Raw genomic sequence first — 19,911 nt, 5'->3', positions numbered from 1 at the left:
TTTCAGCTCAATAGCCTTCCTATTGTTATGGCACATAACAGCATCCTTCATCTTCTGAATAATTTTGATAATAGCCTATGTTTTGGGACAAAATCTGTATGCTTGTGTAAAATATATATAGAATATCATAATACAACAAAACAAAAACGGTATTATCATAATGTATGTAATGTTTTGGCACTATCACAGATTATGCAATGTTGAATGATAACTAAGTGCTGCCTTTCTTGCAGGACTGCTTTCAAACTGGTTTGATCAGGAGTTATCTTTGAAGCTAACTTTTTGTTTGATTTTATTCTTGTTTTTAATGACCTTTTTACGTTCCAAAATCCCATTGAATCAGACTCATATCATACAGATCAAGCTTCGAAGCCTAATCTTTGATGATTTCAATCATGTGTGGACTGAGAATGACGTTTTAACATAACTCATCAACTCCCAGCACTGCAATTGAAAAATGGACGTTGATACATTATCCAAATCTGATCCAACATCCATGCTGATCTAATAACATCATTTGCTGTTCACAGCCTACAATGAAGGGATGGTTTTGACAGCCAGAAGACAACCACGCCAGTAACAAATGACGTCGTCCGCGTCTCAATCACTTGCAGTAGATCGCACTTGTGATTGGCCGATTGCGAGGCACTGGCAATCGGACCAATCCCGGCAGCGTTTGCTGAGAGATCGCATCACCAACATGGCAGCTTTCTGAGTTTTGGAGGAGGGGACTAGGTGTAAATAAACACACATTATACGTTTTAGAAATCATAACAACCCTCGGATATTGCTGTATATGAACTATTGAATCGAAGGGAGAAAATGTCAAGTGACGCAAACAAAAAACAGTTTTGGAAAAGAAACACAGCTAAGGTCCCTGGCAGGTAAGTGACGTGGTGCTTCCTAGCTAGCCAGCTATGTTAGCTTGCTAAGCTAGCTGCTTGTTACGTTGCACTATTGAACCAGAAAACAAAACCCTCACTGCTTGTTGAACGGATTTGTTTCCGTACTATGAAGAGAGCGTATGTTAATGTCATATCGTATAGGTTGGCAAGTGTGGTTGAGATCGTCAGTGCACAAACTGACACAGTTTCACAGACTGACATTTCCTTACTGGCCATCGCTAACCCCTTACAATTCTAGTTAGCACGCTAGCTAAGCTATCCCTTTGGCAGTATGATATTATCATTGATAAGATCGCAAACCACTTATGAAATGCATGTTGACAGACATACATCTGTGGCCATACGCTAAACGTGAACAATTCAGCAATGATATGCATGAGTTAGGCTAGTAGAACTTCTCGTTCACTTCCCTTTTACTTGACGACAGTAGCTACAACAGGTTAGCCTCTAGAGTTTTGAGTACGCTGATTGAATTTTCCATGATGACAGCTTGGAGACTGCTGTGTAGGGATGTTCAGGCATTTGGCCGAGCTGACAGAGGTCTCTGTCAATTTAATTCCGTAAATACATCTGATCAAAGTTGCATGCCAGCTGCTAAAGCCACATGCTGCAATATTTGTAGTTCTTAAAAGAAAGAAATACAAGCCTACTCCTTGTTGTAGCCTCCCCGTCGGTTGTGATGAATTGTCTTGCCCTATTAAACAATAAAGACCTCAACTGTTAACAATACATACCTCCATTCAATTGCTAACGTTTTTGTTGTCACAGGGGTTGTCACAGGGGCTTCAGATCATGTTTAGAAATGAATGCTTCCCTCATGGAATGACATGGCTGAGGTGCAACAGATAGAAATCAAGTTGTATTTACACATGACAATGTATTTTCACACTATTTGAGAGTATGCAGAAGTTATAGTGTGCAGATCAGAATTGCTGTTTTTCCCTCCACAGCATACAACATGTGTACGGAGCTCAGCATCCGCCGATCGACCCTCTCCTGCATGCAAAGTAAGTTTTTATGAGTATTGGGGTAGAAGACTAGGGGTCATGGGCAACTTGGGTCATGGGGGGGGGGGGGCAACAGTGCTGGTTTTCTCTTCTCTTTTTGCCTCTACTTAATCCATTCATGTGTCTGATTGCTCCAGTGAGAGATTACCCACAACTGTTTTTTCTGGGCTGAAACTGTTAGTGATTTTACAGAACAGCACATAACCGGCTTTGCCTTAGGATTGGAGTTGCCCATCCCTTGTGTACAGTATAGCCTGATGGATGTATGAATGAGTAATGTTGCTCCATGGTGCAGTACATTGACAGTGTTTGACAGAGTGATCTGCCTGATGGGTAATTTGTACAGACCTACTTTCCTAAGTACCCAGTAAACTGGGTGTGTTAATCCTAACAACATTCAGTAAATGGCTTTGTTATTTTACTCTCTTACTTTTGAATCACATCAATCATGTTCAATTTTATTCACACGACGTTAACATCTAAAATATTCAGCAAATGTGAAGTCAATGGATGAGATACAATTGAGTCTTTTTGAGTTATTTCATTGCCTGGAACAGAGCTTAAAGTAGATGTTAAGCCAGGGCTGTTAGGGCACTTAGGGGGCTGTTTGCAAAGCTGATTCTCCCAACTGTTTGTGGATCGGCGAGAAGCAGAAATGCAGCTGATAGGCTTTTGTTGCTGAGATTGAAGCGCAAGTCAAATCATGTGGATGTCCATGGAGGATTTGATTTAATTTAGTTGTTTTTGTGAAGCGAAGCTTCAAAGTTCCTCTCTCATTAGGAATAGTTAGGCTACAGGGGAGCTACGATGAACTTTCCTCCCTGTCTCTTTGTTATGTAAATGTTTGATTTGAAAATAATAAGATGGAAATGGTCCCCCCCGTCCCTGTTTCACCACGGCCTTTCAATCTCAAGGTGTACACCTGAGTCTCATGGACATGATTGGGGGGAAAAAAGGTTGAATTTAATTGGCTTTTTATTGTATCTTTTTTTCCTTCTCTGAAGAAGTCTCTCTCACACAAAGGAGGGAATTTGTGTGTCTTTTTATGTTGATTTAATCTGCTGTCATGTAGGAACTACCTTTTGCAATTATCCATTTGAAAGGATTTGAATAGATGCTGACTTGTGCGTTTGTCCTTGTGGAATGTTTTTAATTGTTAGATTTTCTCTCATTATTGTCCCATTTTCTTTCTCCCTCCACCAGCCAGATTTCTCTGCATAAACGTGAATAATATCCATCTGTAGATCAAGGTCACATCTGCCGTGTTTTTATCGAATGAACTAATGAAAAAAAAGAAAAAAGACCTTCTATGGGCTCATTCTGTGTAGAACTGTACCAAACATGTTGCGTAAACAATTTTACAGAAATTTTACAGACATTTATTGGACTATTTTTTTTATTATTATTATTATTTTTTTGTACACTTGTGTCACATGAGTTCACTGCAATCAAACGGTGACCACGACCATTTTCCCTAACTTGTTCCCTTCCCAGTCTAATCAAAGCGGGGAGCAAGCCGCCTCCCACGACGCCGGGTAAGCCAAAGAAAGCCACCACGTTCCAGGAGTTTGAGAGCATCACCAGCGATGCCTGGGAGGTCGGGGACGACGACGACGAACTGCTGGCCATGGCCGCACAGAACCTCAACATCGAGGTCGTCATGGAAACGGCCAACAAGGTGATTTTTATTTTTTATTTTTTTATTTTATTTATTATTATTTTTTTTTTTTTTAAAGACGCTCGTAAGACACGTATACGACATTTGTAGGGTGCTTCTGATTGATGTCCTGACATATAGAATAAACTCTGTCGTTTGTTTTAGCTCACTAAGTGAGTGCAGTCCATCTCTTTTTTTATTTATTTATTTATTCCTATGGCTTATGATTGAATCATATCTGTGATTGTTATTGCTAAGGTGATTGAGAACCACAGCAAGCAGCAGGAGAGGCAGAGACAGGACGACGCGTCGGAGCCGGAGCACAGAGAGGAGGATGAGGTACAGGAGGAAGAGGTTGAAGAAGAGGAGGAGGAGGACGAGGCGGAGGAAGAGGAGCTCGGAGAGGAAGGGGAGGACACGACCCCGGATCTGACGTTTGCCTCTGAGCTGAGCACACACAGCGACAACCGACTCGTCAAGTCACTGAGTGAGGCCCCCATTGGATCACCAAAGGGTTAGTAACTCCCTGCCTCTGTCTCTGCTGCGTGTGTGTCTCTCTCTCTCCCTCTCTCTCTCTCTTTTTTTTGTCTCCTAATCTGAGATAAAAAACCAACATGTTTATTCATGTTGGACTCTGTAGAAACACTGTCGTTGGAACACTGTCGCATTTGTCACAGCGTGTTTGACAGCAGACCCCCCCCCCCCCCCCCCCCCTAAGGATAGTGGTTGATAGCAGCAGAACATGGAACACAACTCCCTAGGAAGACAAGAAACCTTCCTGAGGAGCAGGTTCTCTCTCTAGAGAGGAGAGCCACCCTGTTCTCTAAACAAAACACTTACTCCCCCCCTCCCCTCCTCCCCTCCCCTCCCCTCCCCGACCCTGCCTCAGCTCCAGAGCCTCCTCGCGCGTTCATTAGTTAAAGTGTGACAACACAAACAGCGGTGTGTTGTTGTTGTTGCGTTGGGAGTGCTCTAGCAGGGGGAACGCCTGCCCGCCTGCCCGCCTGCCCGCCTGTCTGCCCGCCTGACGTCGTGTTGCGCTGCAGATAAGACAGACGGCCCTAACCCTAGCAGTTATCTCCCCCGAGGAGCCACTGGGAGAGGAGATACTGTCTCTGTCTGGTCTATTCATCCATGCTGCGTTCACTTCACATTCACAGTTCACACACAGAGAGGGAGGGAGGGAGGGAGGGAGGGAGAGAGAGAAAAAATACCCCTCTCAGGCAAAGACACATGCGACATACACACACACAGAGATGCATGCAACACACACACACACACACACACACACACACACACACACCTTCCTGCTGTGAGAGAGAAGACTGTTGTATCTGGCTGTTCTGTTATTTCTATGGCTATCTTTGGAAGAGATGGATAATGGGGATACTGCAGTGCCTGTTGAGCTACCTGCTATCCCTCCCCCCCCCCCTCCCCCCCCCTCTCTCTCAGTTCCTATACCTGTAGCAATGTACCTAACACACCCCTCCTCATGCCTCCTTACTCGTAAACGCAGTCCCAAAGTGTCTCCCCTGCCGCGACCCCACTCCCCCACCCCTCCCGCAGCGCCATTTTTTCGCGGAGGAGGCTGACGATGCGTCGTGTTAGAGTGGCACTTCTGGCCTCACAGCGATTTCACCCACCGTCTTCTATTTTAACACTCCCATCATGGACCTGTTACATCTTCCGTCCTCAGAGACCTCTTTGGGCGTCATGACAATAAGCCCTATTTTGAGCTTTAACCGCGCTGCGAGGTTTTCATTTCGGGGGCGCCACCCAGGGTGCTAATGGACACCGAGTTGCCCACTGTTTTGTAGAAAGGTGTTGTGTGTGTGTGTGTGTGTGTGTGTGTGTGTATATAAGTTCACTATAACGTACGGTGTATGTGTACTGCTTGTGTGTGTGTGTGTGTGCCTATATGATATATAACGCCTATATGGTCTCCCCTGTGTTATCCAGAAGCAGCAGGGGACAGAGGGGGTCTACACAGACAGCAGTCCCTCCCCCACCGGCCCCTCATCCCCATGGTGGCTCGCATTGCGGACCAGAACACGTCAGGGACCCCCGCCATGACGGAGAGGGAGGCCTCCCGTCTGGACAAGTTCAAACAGGTCCTCGCCGGCCCCAACACTGACCTAGGTAAGCCATCCTTCAGGTAGAGGTTGACCGTGCGTGTGTGTGTGTGTGTCAGTCGACCTTTACATTGGAATGTCTTTTTATTGCAGTACTTATCTCTAGCAAGGCCACTTATGAAAGCCGTACATTCCATAGATTACATGGACGACCTTTGTGGTCGAAACGGCACACACACGTCCACCCTGGCTGTCTCTCTACACAGCTGCTTCCCAAAGCTTTGACCTTGTGAGATCCCCCCCCCCCCCCCCATCCCCACCTCTCATCCCAATCCCCCCCCCCCCCGCCCCCCCCATCCCCACCCTTCATCCCAACCCCCCACCGCCCCTCCTATTTGGTTAATAGAAAACCCAAACACTGCTCTGTGATAATGAACTCCATCTGACAAAACAAGCCATGAAACATCTGTGTGCTTGTTCTAATGATGTCTTATGAATAGCTAAGGGGAGAGCGGGCAGCACCATCTGGCCATGCATAATCCAATGAATGAACCCAAATGACGCTTTGGGGGGGATAATTTTCCTATCATATCCCCGTCCCATTTTCTACTACTGGACTCCTTCTGAGTTCATGGGTGTTCTACTTGTGAACCTGGGCAGAGGCTTTACAGTAGGGTCTCAGGTATTTCTATGGGGGGGGGTGGGGGGGGGGGCGGTCTCTTTATAACTTCAGCTCGTAACTTTTGCTCATTGAAGATTCAAGGTCTTGTGCTTGTACTGTTGGTACCCCTCTGTCTCTCTCTCTCTCCCTCCCTCCCTCCCTCCCTCCCTCCCTCCTTCCCTCTCCTGGCCTGATAAAAGCGTGTAGGCAGACTAGTAATGAGTTGCATTTGGACATGTTGTCCAGCAAGTATACCTGTCATCAAACTCTGAAAAGGCTCAGTCCTAGTAGTCATGTTGTTCTCTGTCCCCCCGTCCCCCCGTCCCCCCCGTCCCCTGTCCCCGTCCCTCCCCGCACTCCGCTTTTGTAGTGTGCTGAGTAAGCTTGATTGTTCCCTGTCATTGCGCGGCGTCGGCCGTCTGAATGGTTTCCTGAGTGGCTTTGTGCCGGCGGCGATGATGAAGACGAGGCTCCTTCTGTACCCGCGAGGCAGCCGACGCTGTTTGTGTCGTTGCGGCGCCGCTGAGTCAGGCCGGCCGGCCGCGTTACGGGAGCACGGCGTCCCTCCGTACCCGACACTAACTGGGCCGAGGGAGGGGGTCGCGTCAGGCGCCCGGGGTCGTGACTACAGGGCTTAGAGGCTTCTCGTCAGGCAGGCAGATGTGCAGATCATAGAGAGGTTACGGAAGCCTCGTGATCTGACGGCCGGGGGGGGAGGGGGGGGGGGGGGGGGGGACTAGGTGTTAACCGATCTTTTAACAGTACGACCCGTTGCGTTTTCATCAGGCAACCTTTCAGAGAGCCTGTTTATCAGTCGGCAGAAGTTACCCGAGGACCCGTCGACGAGAGACGAGACCCATTTCGTCCATGAACGAAGACCCAGGAGTCCCTCTCTTCATGTTCCCTCCCGTTTTGTATTTTCATCAGGCAACATTTCATCGAAAACTCATTTCATCAAGTTACTTAAGGTCGGGGGGGGGCGGGGGGGGCTGGAGGTCGGGGGGGGGGGGTGGGGGTTGAAGTTATTAAAGGGGGGGTGTGCGGGGGGGGGGGGGGGGGTCGATGAGCAGGGTACAGCCGTGCTTCTGGACCTGTCAACTCCCATTACCCCCGCCCAGCCGTCAGGGCCCGTCTAAATTTAGTTGTCGTTGCTTTATTAGATATTTAAAGTGACGAGCCAGACGCCCTGCGCCAGGTTGAAATATGAACTTAATTCGGTGGCCATAATTAAGCAGGTTGGATAGAGAGAGAGAGGGGGGGGGGGGAAGGGGAGGGAGTGTGTGAGAGAGAGAGAGAGAGAGAGAGTGACAGAGATGGATGGGCCTGTTGTCCTTTTCTGGGAGGTCGCCGTCCCTGTTTCCCCCTCCTGTGACACGGCATCTGTATCACCGGGCGTCCATTCATCAGTCCTCACCACCAACAGAGCCCTCAAACCTGATTTACCCTCCTTCACCCCCCCCTCCCCCCCCCCCCCCGTTCTCAATCAGATGCTGTCGGGGGAGACGCTGCCCTCTAGTGTAGAACGGCCACTCCTGTCCTTGAGGCTGTGTGTGTGTGTGTGTGTGTGTGTGTGTGTGTGTGTGTGTCTGTGTGTCTGTGTGTCTGTGTTTCATTGGTTGGTTACCCCCCAAACCTGATGGATTGCATCCTTGTTTGTGGGTCAAGCCCTCCATCATGTTTTGGGTTTGTTTCCAAAGGTGTGTGTGTGTGTGTGTGTGTGTGTGTGTGTGTGGGGCTGGTCGTGATGGACGGCTCACCTCTCACTTATTTAGAGAAGACAGTGGACATGCAAACACAGACACACCCGCACACACCATTTTCTTCAACACTCTATGACTGTTTCATATCTGGAGTGAATTGTTGAGCTGTGTATGTGTGCGTGTGCGTGCGTGCGTGTGTGTGTGTGTGTGGGGAGTGGTGGTCCTGGCCTGTCAGGCCCGGGACAGGGTGGGGGTCTGTCTCTAGCGCTGAGCCAGGCTGACAGAGCGGAACAGAGCAGGGCCAGCCTCACACTGCCAGGGCACTAACCATGGCAGGGCCAGAGGAAGCCCATTTATCATCTCACACAGTGTGAATATCTCTCTCTCTCTCTCTCCCTCTCTCTCTCTCTCTCCCTCTCTCTCTCCCTCCCTCTCTCTCTCTCTCTCTCTCTCTCTGATTCTCTTTCTCTTTCTCACTCTCTTTCTCACTCCCTTTCTCTCTGTCTGTCTGTCTCTCTCTCTCTCTCTCCCTCCCTCTCTGTCTGTGATGTTTGTGACAGGTGTTTGTGAGTTGATCTTTGTGACAGGTGGGGACATTTGCATGTCTGGTCGTCTTCTCAAATGGCTCATTTCATCAATACCTGGGGAAAGGTCTTGGATAGACCTGATGGTGGTGGATGTCCTCAAGGCATGCCAGTCTGGCAGGTGAACCTGAACAGATGCCCCCTGTCCTCGCTGGGCAGGTGGGTGGGTGGGTTGGTTGGTTGAGGGGAGGGGGTGGTGGGTGGGCGGTGGGAGGGTGGGTGGGTTAATGGGTGGGTTGGTGGTGGTGGGTGGTTGGGGGGGGGGGGGGGTGGTGGATGGGTGGGTTGGGGGTGTGTGAGATGATGGGTGGGTTGTGTGGGGGGGGTGGTGGTGGTGGGTGGGTGGTGTTAGGAACAGACAAATCTCGCCCTGGCCTAGATAGTGGGGGAAACGGCACTTTTCAAAAGCAGAAGTAAGTTTGTTTTGCCTTTCTGTTTTGCCTCCCTGAGTGTTCTGTTTGGCCTGTACCGTCTGAGAGCATGATTTCTGTATCCCCAGTTTTTAATGAGTGGTTTCTGACTGCGTAGACTGGTTTCTGAGTCGCGGGGGTCAGCTTTTATTTTTTATTTTGAGACACTAAGAGCCGGCGTCAGATATCAGGCAATTACTCTCTGATGGTTGCTGCGCGGCCGTTGCCATGGCGATGCTCTTTTCTCTGATTGGGCGTCCCTTCCCCTCACTCCTCCTCCACGGCAATCTTCCATTAGTACACCCCTCCATTTTACTATCCGCGCCGGTGGACTATTTCTGTTTTGTCTCTCCCCAGTTAATTTCGGTCTTGCACATTCTCTCTTACCTCCCTCCCTCTCCCTCTCTCTCTCTGTCTCTCTCTCTCTCTTTCTCTCTCTCTCCGTCCTCTGCTTGCCACCCTCTGTTTTTCTCTTTCGCTGTCCAGCACTCTCTTCACCCCTTCTCTGCTCCTCTTCCTCACTCTCCCTTTCCGACCCACTCATTTTTCTCTCCCTCCCTCCCTCCCTCTCTTCCCTCCCCCTTCTCCCTTTTCTCTCCTCCTCCGCCATCTTTCAGTGTGTTCTCTCTCTCTCTCTCTCTCTCTCCTTCTCTCTCTCTCTCTCTCTCTCCCTCCCTCTCTGTTTCTCTCTCTCTCTCTCTCCCTCCCTCCCTCTCTCTCTGTCTCTCTCTCTCTCTCTCTCTGTCTCTCTCTCCCTCCCTCCCTCTCTCTCTGTCTCTCTCTCTCTCTCTCTCTCTCTCTCTGTCTCTCTCTGTCTCTCTGTCTCTCTCTCTCTGTCTCTCTCCTGTGCTGCTGCTGGGGGGTGCTGCTGGGCTGTGGAACTCCTCTCCTGCTGCTGGAGTCAGTGAGAGCCTCTGACTGTGACTGTTCCCACCACCACCATCACCGCCGCCACTCACTCTACAGCTGACACTCCTGTTGCACAGCAATTTTGTATATTATAGGCTTTACCATGGCTGCAATTCAGGAGTTAATGGCCGACATCAAAAGCCGAAAGTGGCAATCTAATTCAATTTAACTCAATGCTGCACCGCATTTGAAGATACCGTGCAGGGTATTTCAGAGTTTCTTTTTTTTCTCCTTTTTTCTTTTTCCGTACATTGCGTGACCGTATATTACAGAGAGGATGATACCACCGAGGTAGATTTCTTGTTAATAGGAGCACATTTTAGTATCCTTTGGCCCAGGTAAAAGATGGCTATTGCTTCTCATACAACTGAAAAGGGAAGAATATTGAATTACTTTCAACCGACGGTTGAATGGCAGCTCTGAGAGAGATGGGGAATTACACATGTAGCTTATAGCCACGGTCTCTGTCTGGTCTTGTGCCGTTTCATCCACCTCTCGGTGTTTTTGTCTCTGTTGATCTGTGCCTGGGATAACAAGTGAGCTCTATCGATGGGCCTTTGTCTCTTATGGCGATGCCTGAGGCCAAACCCACGACCATCACCATCGCGGGTTCTCTCACCAGCTGCCGTAAGAAGTGCCGATTGTTTCTTTCCACATATTTTTGCAGTTATCGATCATGACAACGGGGCTAGCGATTGATCTGGCGTGATGATCCTGATGCGACAGCCAGGCTTATTTATAATTAAGTGTGATTATTGTGAGCAATCACAAAAACAAATTGAATTTCTTTATTTTTGACTGTGGATTTGTGGACAGCCTCTGTGAGGATGGATTCTGATTTTTACTCCCCAAATTGGAGAGTGGTAGTCTTGAAAGGCCAAGTGCCTTCCAAAATTGCAGTAATCAGTGCTCGGCGAATACGGAGCCTCTCGAAAAAACGGTGTCTTGTAGTGGGGAGCATTTAGCACGCCTCATTACCATACTTGATTACAATGCTTTTGAGTGCGACGGTGCCCGAATGCGCATACCCGCGAACTCCCCGTGAACTTGTAATCCCAGCTTCCCTAAATTGACGTTCAAACATTTCTCCAGTCGGCTCATCGGAATCCACGCATCACCGAGATAAAAAGAGAAAGTTTGTTGAAAGGAAAAAAAGTTTGTTTCTTCTTCTTCGGAAAAAAATAATTAATAAATAAAAATTGGCGTCTTGATTTTTTTATACTTTTTATTGTGCGTGGCGGTTAACAGCTTCAGCGCAGAAACGGGAGGGGAATGTATAATGCAATCGGTTATATTAAAAGCAGAGCCAGAAGTAGAGTACATTGACTTTGTGTCTCCAGAGAAGGCAGTGACAAGGGCTCAGCGTACTGAAGTTGTACCCTCCCTGGCCACCTGGACCATATATCATCCTCCCTCTCCTGAACAGGTAATACAGCCAAGTATCTTTTTACAGGACTCCCCATTAGTTTACGAGCCGGCCGCTTGTCACTTTGTCCTTTATTTGAGCTAACTGCACCGTACTGTATTCACACACACGCTTCCGAGGTTTAGGAGTGGGGGGCTAAACTTTTACTGTGCCGGAATAAAGATGCCAGTCCAGATGATATCCTTGTTAGGCTCCTATGATGTACCGAAGCCTAGCGAGGATCGCTTTTGTCTGAGACACGGCTCACACTGAGACTTGATATCGTTTGAATTAATCTGACAACAACTGTTAACTGGTATTGTTTGTGTTCAGCTGTCGTCGCTGAGTGAAGATTCGTGTTTCGGTGCTCGTTTGAATCGGGAAGTGGAGACGCTGATGTACTGTAACTTTGTGGTGATTTTGAGGCGGCGGGAGAGCCGACGCGTAGTCGAGTGTTTGTTTGTCGATGTGTTCAGTGGTTTTGGTTGAGGACCCTCTTGGCTGTCCGCCCCGGTGGTCTGCTCCGTCTGGGTAGGGTTTTAATACTGCATGGGCTCCGGCCCGCCAGCTGTCCCACACCCACTCCCACTCCCTTCACTGCCTCTCTCAGGCAGCACTGACTGACAGGCCTCCACTCTCCTGATAAATGGGCTGTGTCTTCCTGCCTCTCACTCCCTTCGATGCGCGCGCACACACTCACTCACACACACACACACACACACACACACCACACATCACACACACAGTGCATGTCTCGTATGTCCTTTGAATAAAATTTCATGATCAGGGTGTCCACATTCGGATTGTAGGCAATGCAATATTGATTATGCTTTCATTGCTTATTTCCCTAAGGGATAAATACAGCTGTTAGAATGCTTAACACGATACAACACCCCCGCCCCCCCGCCGCCTCCCCACGCCACAGCCACAAGCTAAACAGTAGCCAAGGCATATCCAGTTTAAAACAATGAATAATTCAACCATTCAGAACACTAAGGAATTGGTCTTCTGAGCAAGAAATGACCTCACTGACCCTTGTCTGATCTTTGGACCTCTTAAGAACAAATGTTCGAGACAAAAAACATTAAATATTTGACTCCTCGGTCTATTTTCCTTTTGATGGCATCCTACATTCATTGTGTGGTCTAATGACTTGACGTGATCTTTTTGACCTTCTTGGATGTAAGCTACCTTTTGTTTCCCTTTGTTTACAGCCTACAGACTAGTGAATGCGTGCCCGATGCTAGGCTCCTTCAAATAACCTCAAGGCTCACTTTTAAATTTGATTTAGCTTGGGGCGTATGTCTCGAGGGACCTTGTTCAACTAGTGTTCGGGCTTCTCTATTTTATTTATAATACAGGAGTGATACAGCGCATTCTTGGAAAAGTTTTTTTTTTTTCGTTTTTTTTTTTTTCGTTTTCTGAGGAACGAGACAAGCCTCACACTTAATGAATTGACATTTGCAATTTAAGAGGCCCTGGCAAAATAGTCGCCGCTGTTGTTTCCTGTAGCTCAAAATGGAATTTCCTCATAAATGAATTTCTCCGGAACGACAACGACGACGACAAGAGTTAGGTTTAGGGAGAGGTTATTAAAAGGACAGAGCAGCAGCACCACTGTACCGGCACCTAGAAGACAATAATACGTCGGCTGGTCGTACCGTCGGACTTTTGGCAGACAGGAGGAGATTGCTCCAGGCGGGGTCGTCTCACTTGGCAGTTGATAGTAGTGTTTGGAATGCTGTGAGCACAGGGGGAGTGTTCCGTGGCCGGTGTTCCGTTTCGTGATGCCGGGTCTTGCGGGCAGATGCTCTCACTCTGGTGTCCAGATGGTGCCAAGTAAATCACTGACCTCTAACCTCCCTCCCTCAAAAGCTGCCGACTTTGCCAACGCGCGTCCGTTGGTTTCGGCCGTACGGCTCGGGAGACGGGCTCTTTGGAGGTCACGGACGCCCAGGGAGAGAGAGTGTAGCCTAAGTCGGTGCCTGACTTCTCCCCCCTCCTCCCCTCCCACCCCCCCCCGCTGCGAGATTAATGCTAGGTGGAGGAAATATAACAGATAGTTTAATTAAGCACGGCCTGTAAGATTCATTGACTCATTTCTGCGGCTGACAGCGCAAATGAGGGTTCAAAGGTGCGAACCGAGGAGAGACACCCTTGAGTATCTCCCGTGTTTAATGAATTAAGTGCTTTCCCTATAAAATTTCGGCCATAAAGCCCAGTGTTTATTAATGCTGGCCCCTCAGTGCGTCAGGGAGATGTGGTGGTGCCTCCCCTATCTCCTCTCTCTGAGCCCACCTGCACACTAACATCCAGGGGAGGCGGGTGGCGGCAGAAATCGTAGGACAGGCTCATTGGTAATGCATGGAATGGAATAAGGAATGGTGTCATGATACCATTCCTCATTCCAGTGATAATGATACCATTCCCCATTCCATTCCATACATTACAATGAGCCCATACCATTCCTCATTCCATTCCATGCATTACAATGAGCTCGTCCTCTGATTTCTACCTCCACCAGCCTCCACTACCGGCATCACACTCTGTCACCAAGCTCACACCATCTCCAGCCCTCCTCATTTCCTCTCTCCTTCCCTCCCCTCTGGCTTCACATAGACATTGTCCACTGGCACAGATCTTGGATCAGCTTACCCCGTTCAAATCCTAACTTGAAGCATTAGAGGAGGTGACGAGAAACTGACCCTAGGTCAGTGCCAAAGGGGCGACTTCACCCAATATTGCGAAGTGCGATATTGGAGTTGAAAACACTTCAGGCATGGAGTTGAATAAAAGAGAGATGATAAGTTAATTAGGCCTATTCATCGGTGTATTAATTACAGTGTGTTTGCACACGTGAAGGAGTGATCTTCCGAGATTCATCGCCATGGTTACACTCCTAGCCAGGCTACTGCACATGAGCGAAATAGAGGGAAGTAGAGAGAGAGAGAGAGAGAGGGAGGGATGGTGGGACAGAGAGAGACGCACAGAGTTCATTACCAACCTCATGCCATTTTAATTGTCCCCATCATATCTGTTAGGGGTTATTACAGTATTACATTCAGTGTTTAAATAAGGCACAAGCTTTATGTGCTGAGCAGCAGAATATTTCCCCTCTACCTGCCAGGAAGCCCCAGGGCCTGTAAATGAAAGCTTTATGCTTGGCTTGTTGCTAGGGGCCCTGTCACACGTCATACTGTACTGGTGGAGTCATTTTTGTGCTAAGGGTTTGGGCGATATCCACATTTTCTTATTCACAATATTAATTCACAACATATGCTGTAAGAGGTGTGCTCCAAATATCACAATATACTCCAAATATTCAGATATTCGTTAATGTTGAATGTAGGCCCAACCCTAGTTGTGCTGTGTGGCTCACACCATTTGAATCTACGTCACCAGAGGCATTTGGTAAGGAATTATGTTGGGAGTTTCTAGATGTGCAGTTGATATTGAATACAAAAGGACTCCTATCTTCTGCCACATTGTTTCACTCAATTAAACAAATGGACTTCCCCATTACCTGTTTAGAGAGACCGACATTTCCTATTGTGATATCTGTTACTGACACGCCATTGTGTTTGGCTTTAGAACTGCTGGGAAAGTCATTTGGAACTAATCAATACCGTCGCTCTGTGTACCAATTTCCAGCGAACTGTGCTCTGAATGAGAGTCAGAGGGAGTTTAGTCTGGAGGTGCATCTGCTTTCACGCAGAACACCATTTTGCATCATGTCGTCTCATTTACACTCAAATCAGTTTCCCTCGTACTTGTAACACAGGGGAGACAATGCAAGGTGCGCAATTACACTAAAGAGATTCAGGTTGAATTTGTGTGGAAGAGGCAAGCTGAATGTTAATGATATCAACTCGCGAGGCCTAGCTAGAGTGACTGCCGTAGGTAAACAATGGATGACGCAGGAGGAGGCGTCTCCAGTGGTCTCCAGCGCTGAGTTCTCGGACCACTGTTTTGTTCAATACAAATGGGATGAAAACACGGGCATACATAACAACGCGTGTTAGACAAGAACAGCGGATGACAGCTGGTTCATTGCCATAGGTTTCTGTAGCATAGCACTTGACATTCAAATGGCTGCTGCTGGTTTGTGATAATGAAACAGAAACACCTCTTTAGAAATGTAAGAAGAGAGATTTTTCCTTGAGGTGCTCAGTCAGTCATGGGTCAAGGCTATCTTTTTGTTACGATAGTCTTGGTATATTCCATACCAAGGCTATCTTTTTGTTACGATAGCCTTGGTATATTCCATACCTACTTACCTACTTAATCAATGGCTTGAATAGCCACCATAGTCTTCTCTGTTTAGCTAACAGGAAAGAGAGATAAAGCCTTTGCCTCCAGATCCAGGTGTTTTTATGTCCAACGCAGCACACACTGTGCTGTCGGCATGTGAAGTAGGCAGTGGACATAATGGGAAGAATCAGGCATGAAAACCATATTTTCTGTGTTTTTTTATAGACCCGAGGGGAGCTATTCTCTGCCAATTTAAAAGTCCAATTTGCGCCGCGCAGTGAGATTTATTCCCATTAGTGCTCCCAGGTCTCCAGACCTGCCCCACGACCACGTGGTCAGAAACCTCCTTTAAAACATCAAGTTCTAATGTAATAGATGTCTGGTTGAAGAGCAGGTTTGAGTTAATTCTCCAGCTCAGAAAGCCAGGATGTGTTGAATTTCAGCTGGTTAAAGTCAAGGTGTTTGGGCCACTTACATGAGCATGATATTTATTCTGCATGTGTGATTTTTCCCTTGAAGGTAACTCAAGAAATGAATTCGGTCATTTAAAGTTTTTAAAGGCTGGGCACTGCAATACTTTTTTTAAAGTTTTATTTCCTGAAAATAAATGTACTTTTGTATTGTAGATGTTTAATCTTGTATATGTTTCAGAGACATGAAGGCCATTGCTTTGTTTACAACTGGGTTCTCGTCAATACAACAAGTGTCCTCCATAGAAAACGTGTGCCCTTGAAATCCCAAACGCTGCCATTCTCTGTGCTGAACTATTTCTGTACATGACCAAATCCTATTACTTTAAATAATGACTAAGATGAAAGTAACAGTGACCTGAAATCCCCTTTGTTTTTTTACAGAGGAACTACGGAAGCTGAGCTGGTCCGGCATTCCGCGACAGGTTCGACCAATCACATGGAAGCTCCTCTCGGTAAGCATAAACATCTTTACACCGTCATGTCATCTTCTCAATGACTTTTCTCTTCTGCTCTCTCCCTCTCTCTCTGATTTATGGACATGAGTAACACTCTTTACCTCCTATTTAGAAATTAATTGCAAGGCACAAATAATTTATTCATGAAGCGGAATGTTTACTCATTAAGCTATTGTTCCACTTTACGGTGACCTGACTATTGAGTGACTGAGTCTGCGATCTGTGAAGCGGTACTTTGAATGGTGTGACTTTCACATTAATTGCAGTGTATAGTTAATGTCCCACACAGACAAGGCCTCATTAAATCGCCTAGGGGTGTAAGGCTCACAGAATTGCCAGATTTTGTAGTCAACACAAATGAGTGTCAGAGGTCCCCAGTTCCTTTGAGGGCTCAGATGAGAGAGAAAGCTGGATAGTTCATCAAAATGCCTCCTTCATCGTTTCTGCTTGTCTGCTGTCGCTAAGTTTATGAGGAAACTTCTTGGAGTGGCAAACTAATGGGCTGTGGCGTATTGCCCTCTGTCCGGTCTAAGTAAGTAATGGTACGGACACGACTGCACTCTGCAGTGCAGCAGATAGGAGCGTGTACAGGGTATGAACTAGAGACTTAGGAAAGACACACACCAGCCCCCCGGCATCTCCTATCCCTCTCCTGCCCAGAACGAGCCTGGGTATCTCAACCAGGGGAGGCTGACGGAGGCAGAAACCCGAGGACGGGTTCATTGTAATACATGGAATGGAATCAAACAAGTGTTGGGTATCAAAGGTGTTTGATACTATTCCTCATTCCATTCCATGCATTTACAATGAGCCCGTTTTTTTTTTTTATTTCGACTTCCACCAGCCTCCCCTGGTCTCAACCACATGCCTGACCTTTAAATCCTGTCTGTGTCAAGATCCAGCAGCGATAGATAAGATGAGCCCCAGAAAATCTATTCTACCTCGGTGCCACACCGTGATTCCATAAACTTGGAGCCACATAATAAAACTTCACTCTAGACGTGTCTCCCCTGTGACCTTCCCCCTGCTCAAAACCGTACCGCAGATATTCAATTTATTCTTTCCACAGGCTGCTTAGCGAGGTTGCTTCTATGACAAAGACAAGAGGCACTTTCTGGCTGTTAATAAGTTTTAATGCTCCCCCCCCGCTTGCATTTAACAGTAGAGTGCACAAATCATACATCACTGTCTCAATCATTATTAGGGCATTGTGGAAAATTAAAAGGTGGGAAAAGCATGAAAACTGTGAGTGAGCAATTTCTAGCCTCATTGTGCTTCTCCCTTGAGCAATGTCTCTCCATGCTTGGCTACAGGTTGCTTTCTTTGTAGTGGGAAACACAAAGGAAACTTTAATGCTTAGAAAAAATAAAAAAGCCCTCACAATAATGAGTATTTCTGAAAAAAAAAAAAGAAGAGAAAAAGCCTTTAAAGAGGAATCGCTCACTTGCTTCGAGTGCCCAAAGGAGAGAAATTGAGTGGGTTTTCTCTTAGGAAAAAAATGACAGAGCCGGTGGCAATGTGTACATTTTGCTAATGGAGTGGAATTGTTCAATGTTAAGTGCTGGTGCTGGGAGAGGAGAGGAGCATACTGCCTTGGTTGTATTGATGTGTCTGCAGGGCCTGATGTGATGTAGTGGGCCCCCGTTTGCCATATCATGTAAACTACTGACTGTGTCTAGATTTGATAAAATACTCAATAGTCTGAACCTGCTTCCTGTCTACTTCTCCATAATCACTAATCGGTCAGGTGAAAGCAATATGATAGAGACTTCCTATCCGCTTCCTGTTTTCTCTAGCCTATGGGAAATGAAACAACTAAATGAGGTCACTTAAAACTGTTCAGGGTTTTTTTTCTGCAGGGGTGGCACGGTTTACTGCCCCCTAGAGTCCAGGAGGGTATCTCCTTTATGTCAGACTATAGTCTGGTGCTTGTTGCCATGCTGAGATGGGCACAATAATTGATGAAAGTGCCAAGCTGTAATGGAGGACAGAGAAGAGAGAGGGGGATGGCACCCTCCTCTCATGGTCAGTCTTTGTTTGTTTGTTTGTGTGTGTGATGTCTGTGTGTGTGGTCTCTCAAAACACACACACACACACACACACACACACAAAGGAGTCTAGCTCACCTGTCTGACCTTCATCTGCGTTGTCTGTCATCTTGATGCAAACCCTGGGCAGGGCTGGAGCTCCACTCTATCAAACCATATTGATCCAAGCTATTGAACCTTCAGGGAGGTGAGGGATTGTGTGTGTGTGTGTGTGTGTGTGTGTGTGTGTGTGTGTGTGTGTGTGTGTGTGTGTGTGAGACACATACATTTGTTTTTGTACATCAATGCCTGCAAGTCTATATGTCAGTTTGTGTGCTGCTGGTCTATGTGTATGTTCGTATGTGTGTGTGTGTGTGTGTGTGTATTCGTGTGCGCGCATCTGATTTTTATGTGTGTGTGTGCCTGTGTGAGAGTGTGTGTGTGTATTTTGTCAGAACAATTAAACCAGCTGGAAAGCGTCCTTAAACAAGAGCGATGACTTGTTGTGTCTCCCTGGGAGCAGCCGGGTTTGTCGTCACCGTTTGAAGTGTCGTTTTTAATGTCCAATCAATTCTCCCCCATCCTGCTGACTTCACACAACCCCCCCCCCCCCCACACACACACACACACACCCCCACCCTCCTCTCCTTCCTCCAGGAAACCTACTCAAACGCTCCTCCTAAGTAGAAATCATTTTTGTTTGTCAGTTCGCTCGCTAGGAAATAAAGATTTCATTTACTCCCCAAATTGATTCCTTAAGCTTATTTTCGGAGGAGGAGAGAGAAGCCGGGCCAGGAGAGAGATTGCCTGTTTACTGTAGTCAAGGATCTATTAGCTGCTAGGCCAGGGAATCACTGAGAGATTAGTGAAGGCGGCAAGAATCAGCTGCAGGTTAGAGGGGCGTACAGCTAGCTGGGCCGGCCCGGTGTGATACAACGCTCCCAGCACTTTTTTTTTTTTTTTTTTTTTCAAACATTTTTAGCAGTTTTAACCTGTTCACATCACCCAACGGAAAATAAAAAAAAATCAGCGCATCGACATATTTTTCAAGTTCTGTGCCGGACGTACGTGTCGAAATAGCATCTCCAGAAACATAAACGTCTTGAAACACCCAAGCAGCAGACACAACGATCTGACTCAACTTGTGTGTAGTTTTGGAGACTGTGAACGACTGTGGTCCTGCTGTAGGATACCTTTACAAGCCCGGGCATGATTATGTCCTATTCTTCCCCTATGGCTGCCCGCAAACTTCGCACTTGAAGAAGGATTTTATTTTTGTCGGTATAGATTTTTTTTCTCTACCTACCACACAACTGAAAAGATGGCCCTGACCGCGCTACTGTGTTTTCCAAGAGCGCCGGGAGGCCCACCTGAAAAGTAATAATCGATAACAAA

General features: G+C 47.1%; 1 protein-coding gene across 1 annotated transcript in view; it reads left to right on the top strand.

The window, feature by feature from the left end:
• The first annotated feature begins 710 nt into the window (after nt 1-710).
• The window catches only part of tbc1d22a (TBC1 domain family, member 22a), a 99,163-nt gene continuing 79,962 nt past the window's right edge, over nt 711-19,911 (top strand). Inside the window, exons 1-6 of the mRNA XM_083691838.1 lie at nt 711-884; nt 1,856-1,912; nt 3,407-3,590; nt 3,828-4,083; nt 5,529-5,708; nt 16,416-16,486. Coding sequence (XP_083547964.1) covers nt 823-884; nt 1,856-1,912; nt 3,407-3,590; nt 3,828-4,083; nt 5,529-5,708; nt 16,416-16,486 — 810 coding nt within the window. The 5' untranslated portion in view covers nt 711-822. The remainder of the gene's footprint in view (nt 885-1,855; nt 1,913-3,406; nt 3,591-3,827; nt 4,084-5,528; nt 5,709-16,415; nt 16,487-19,911) is intronic.

The sequence above is a fragment of the Argentina silus genome, assembly GCF_951799395.1.
Source record: "Argentina silus genome assembly, chromosome: 20".
Classification (NCBI taxonomy): domain Eukaryota; kingdom Metazoa; phylum Chordata; class Actinopteri; order Argentiniformes; family Argentinidae; genus Argentina; species Argentina silus.
This window is presented reverse-complemented; position numbering and strand designations above follow the sequence as displayed.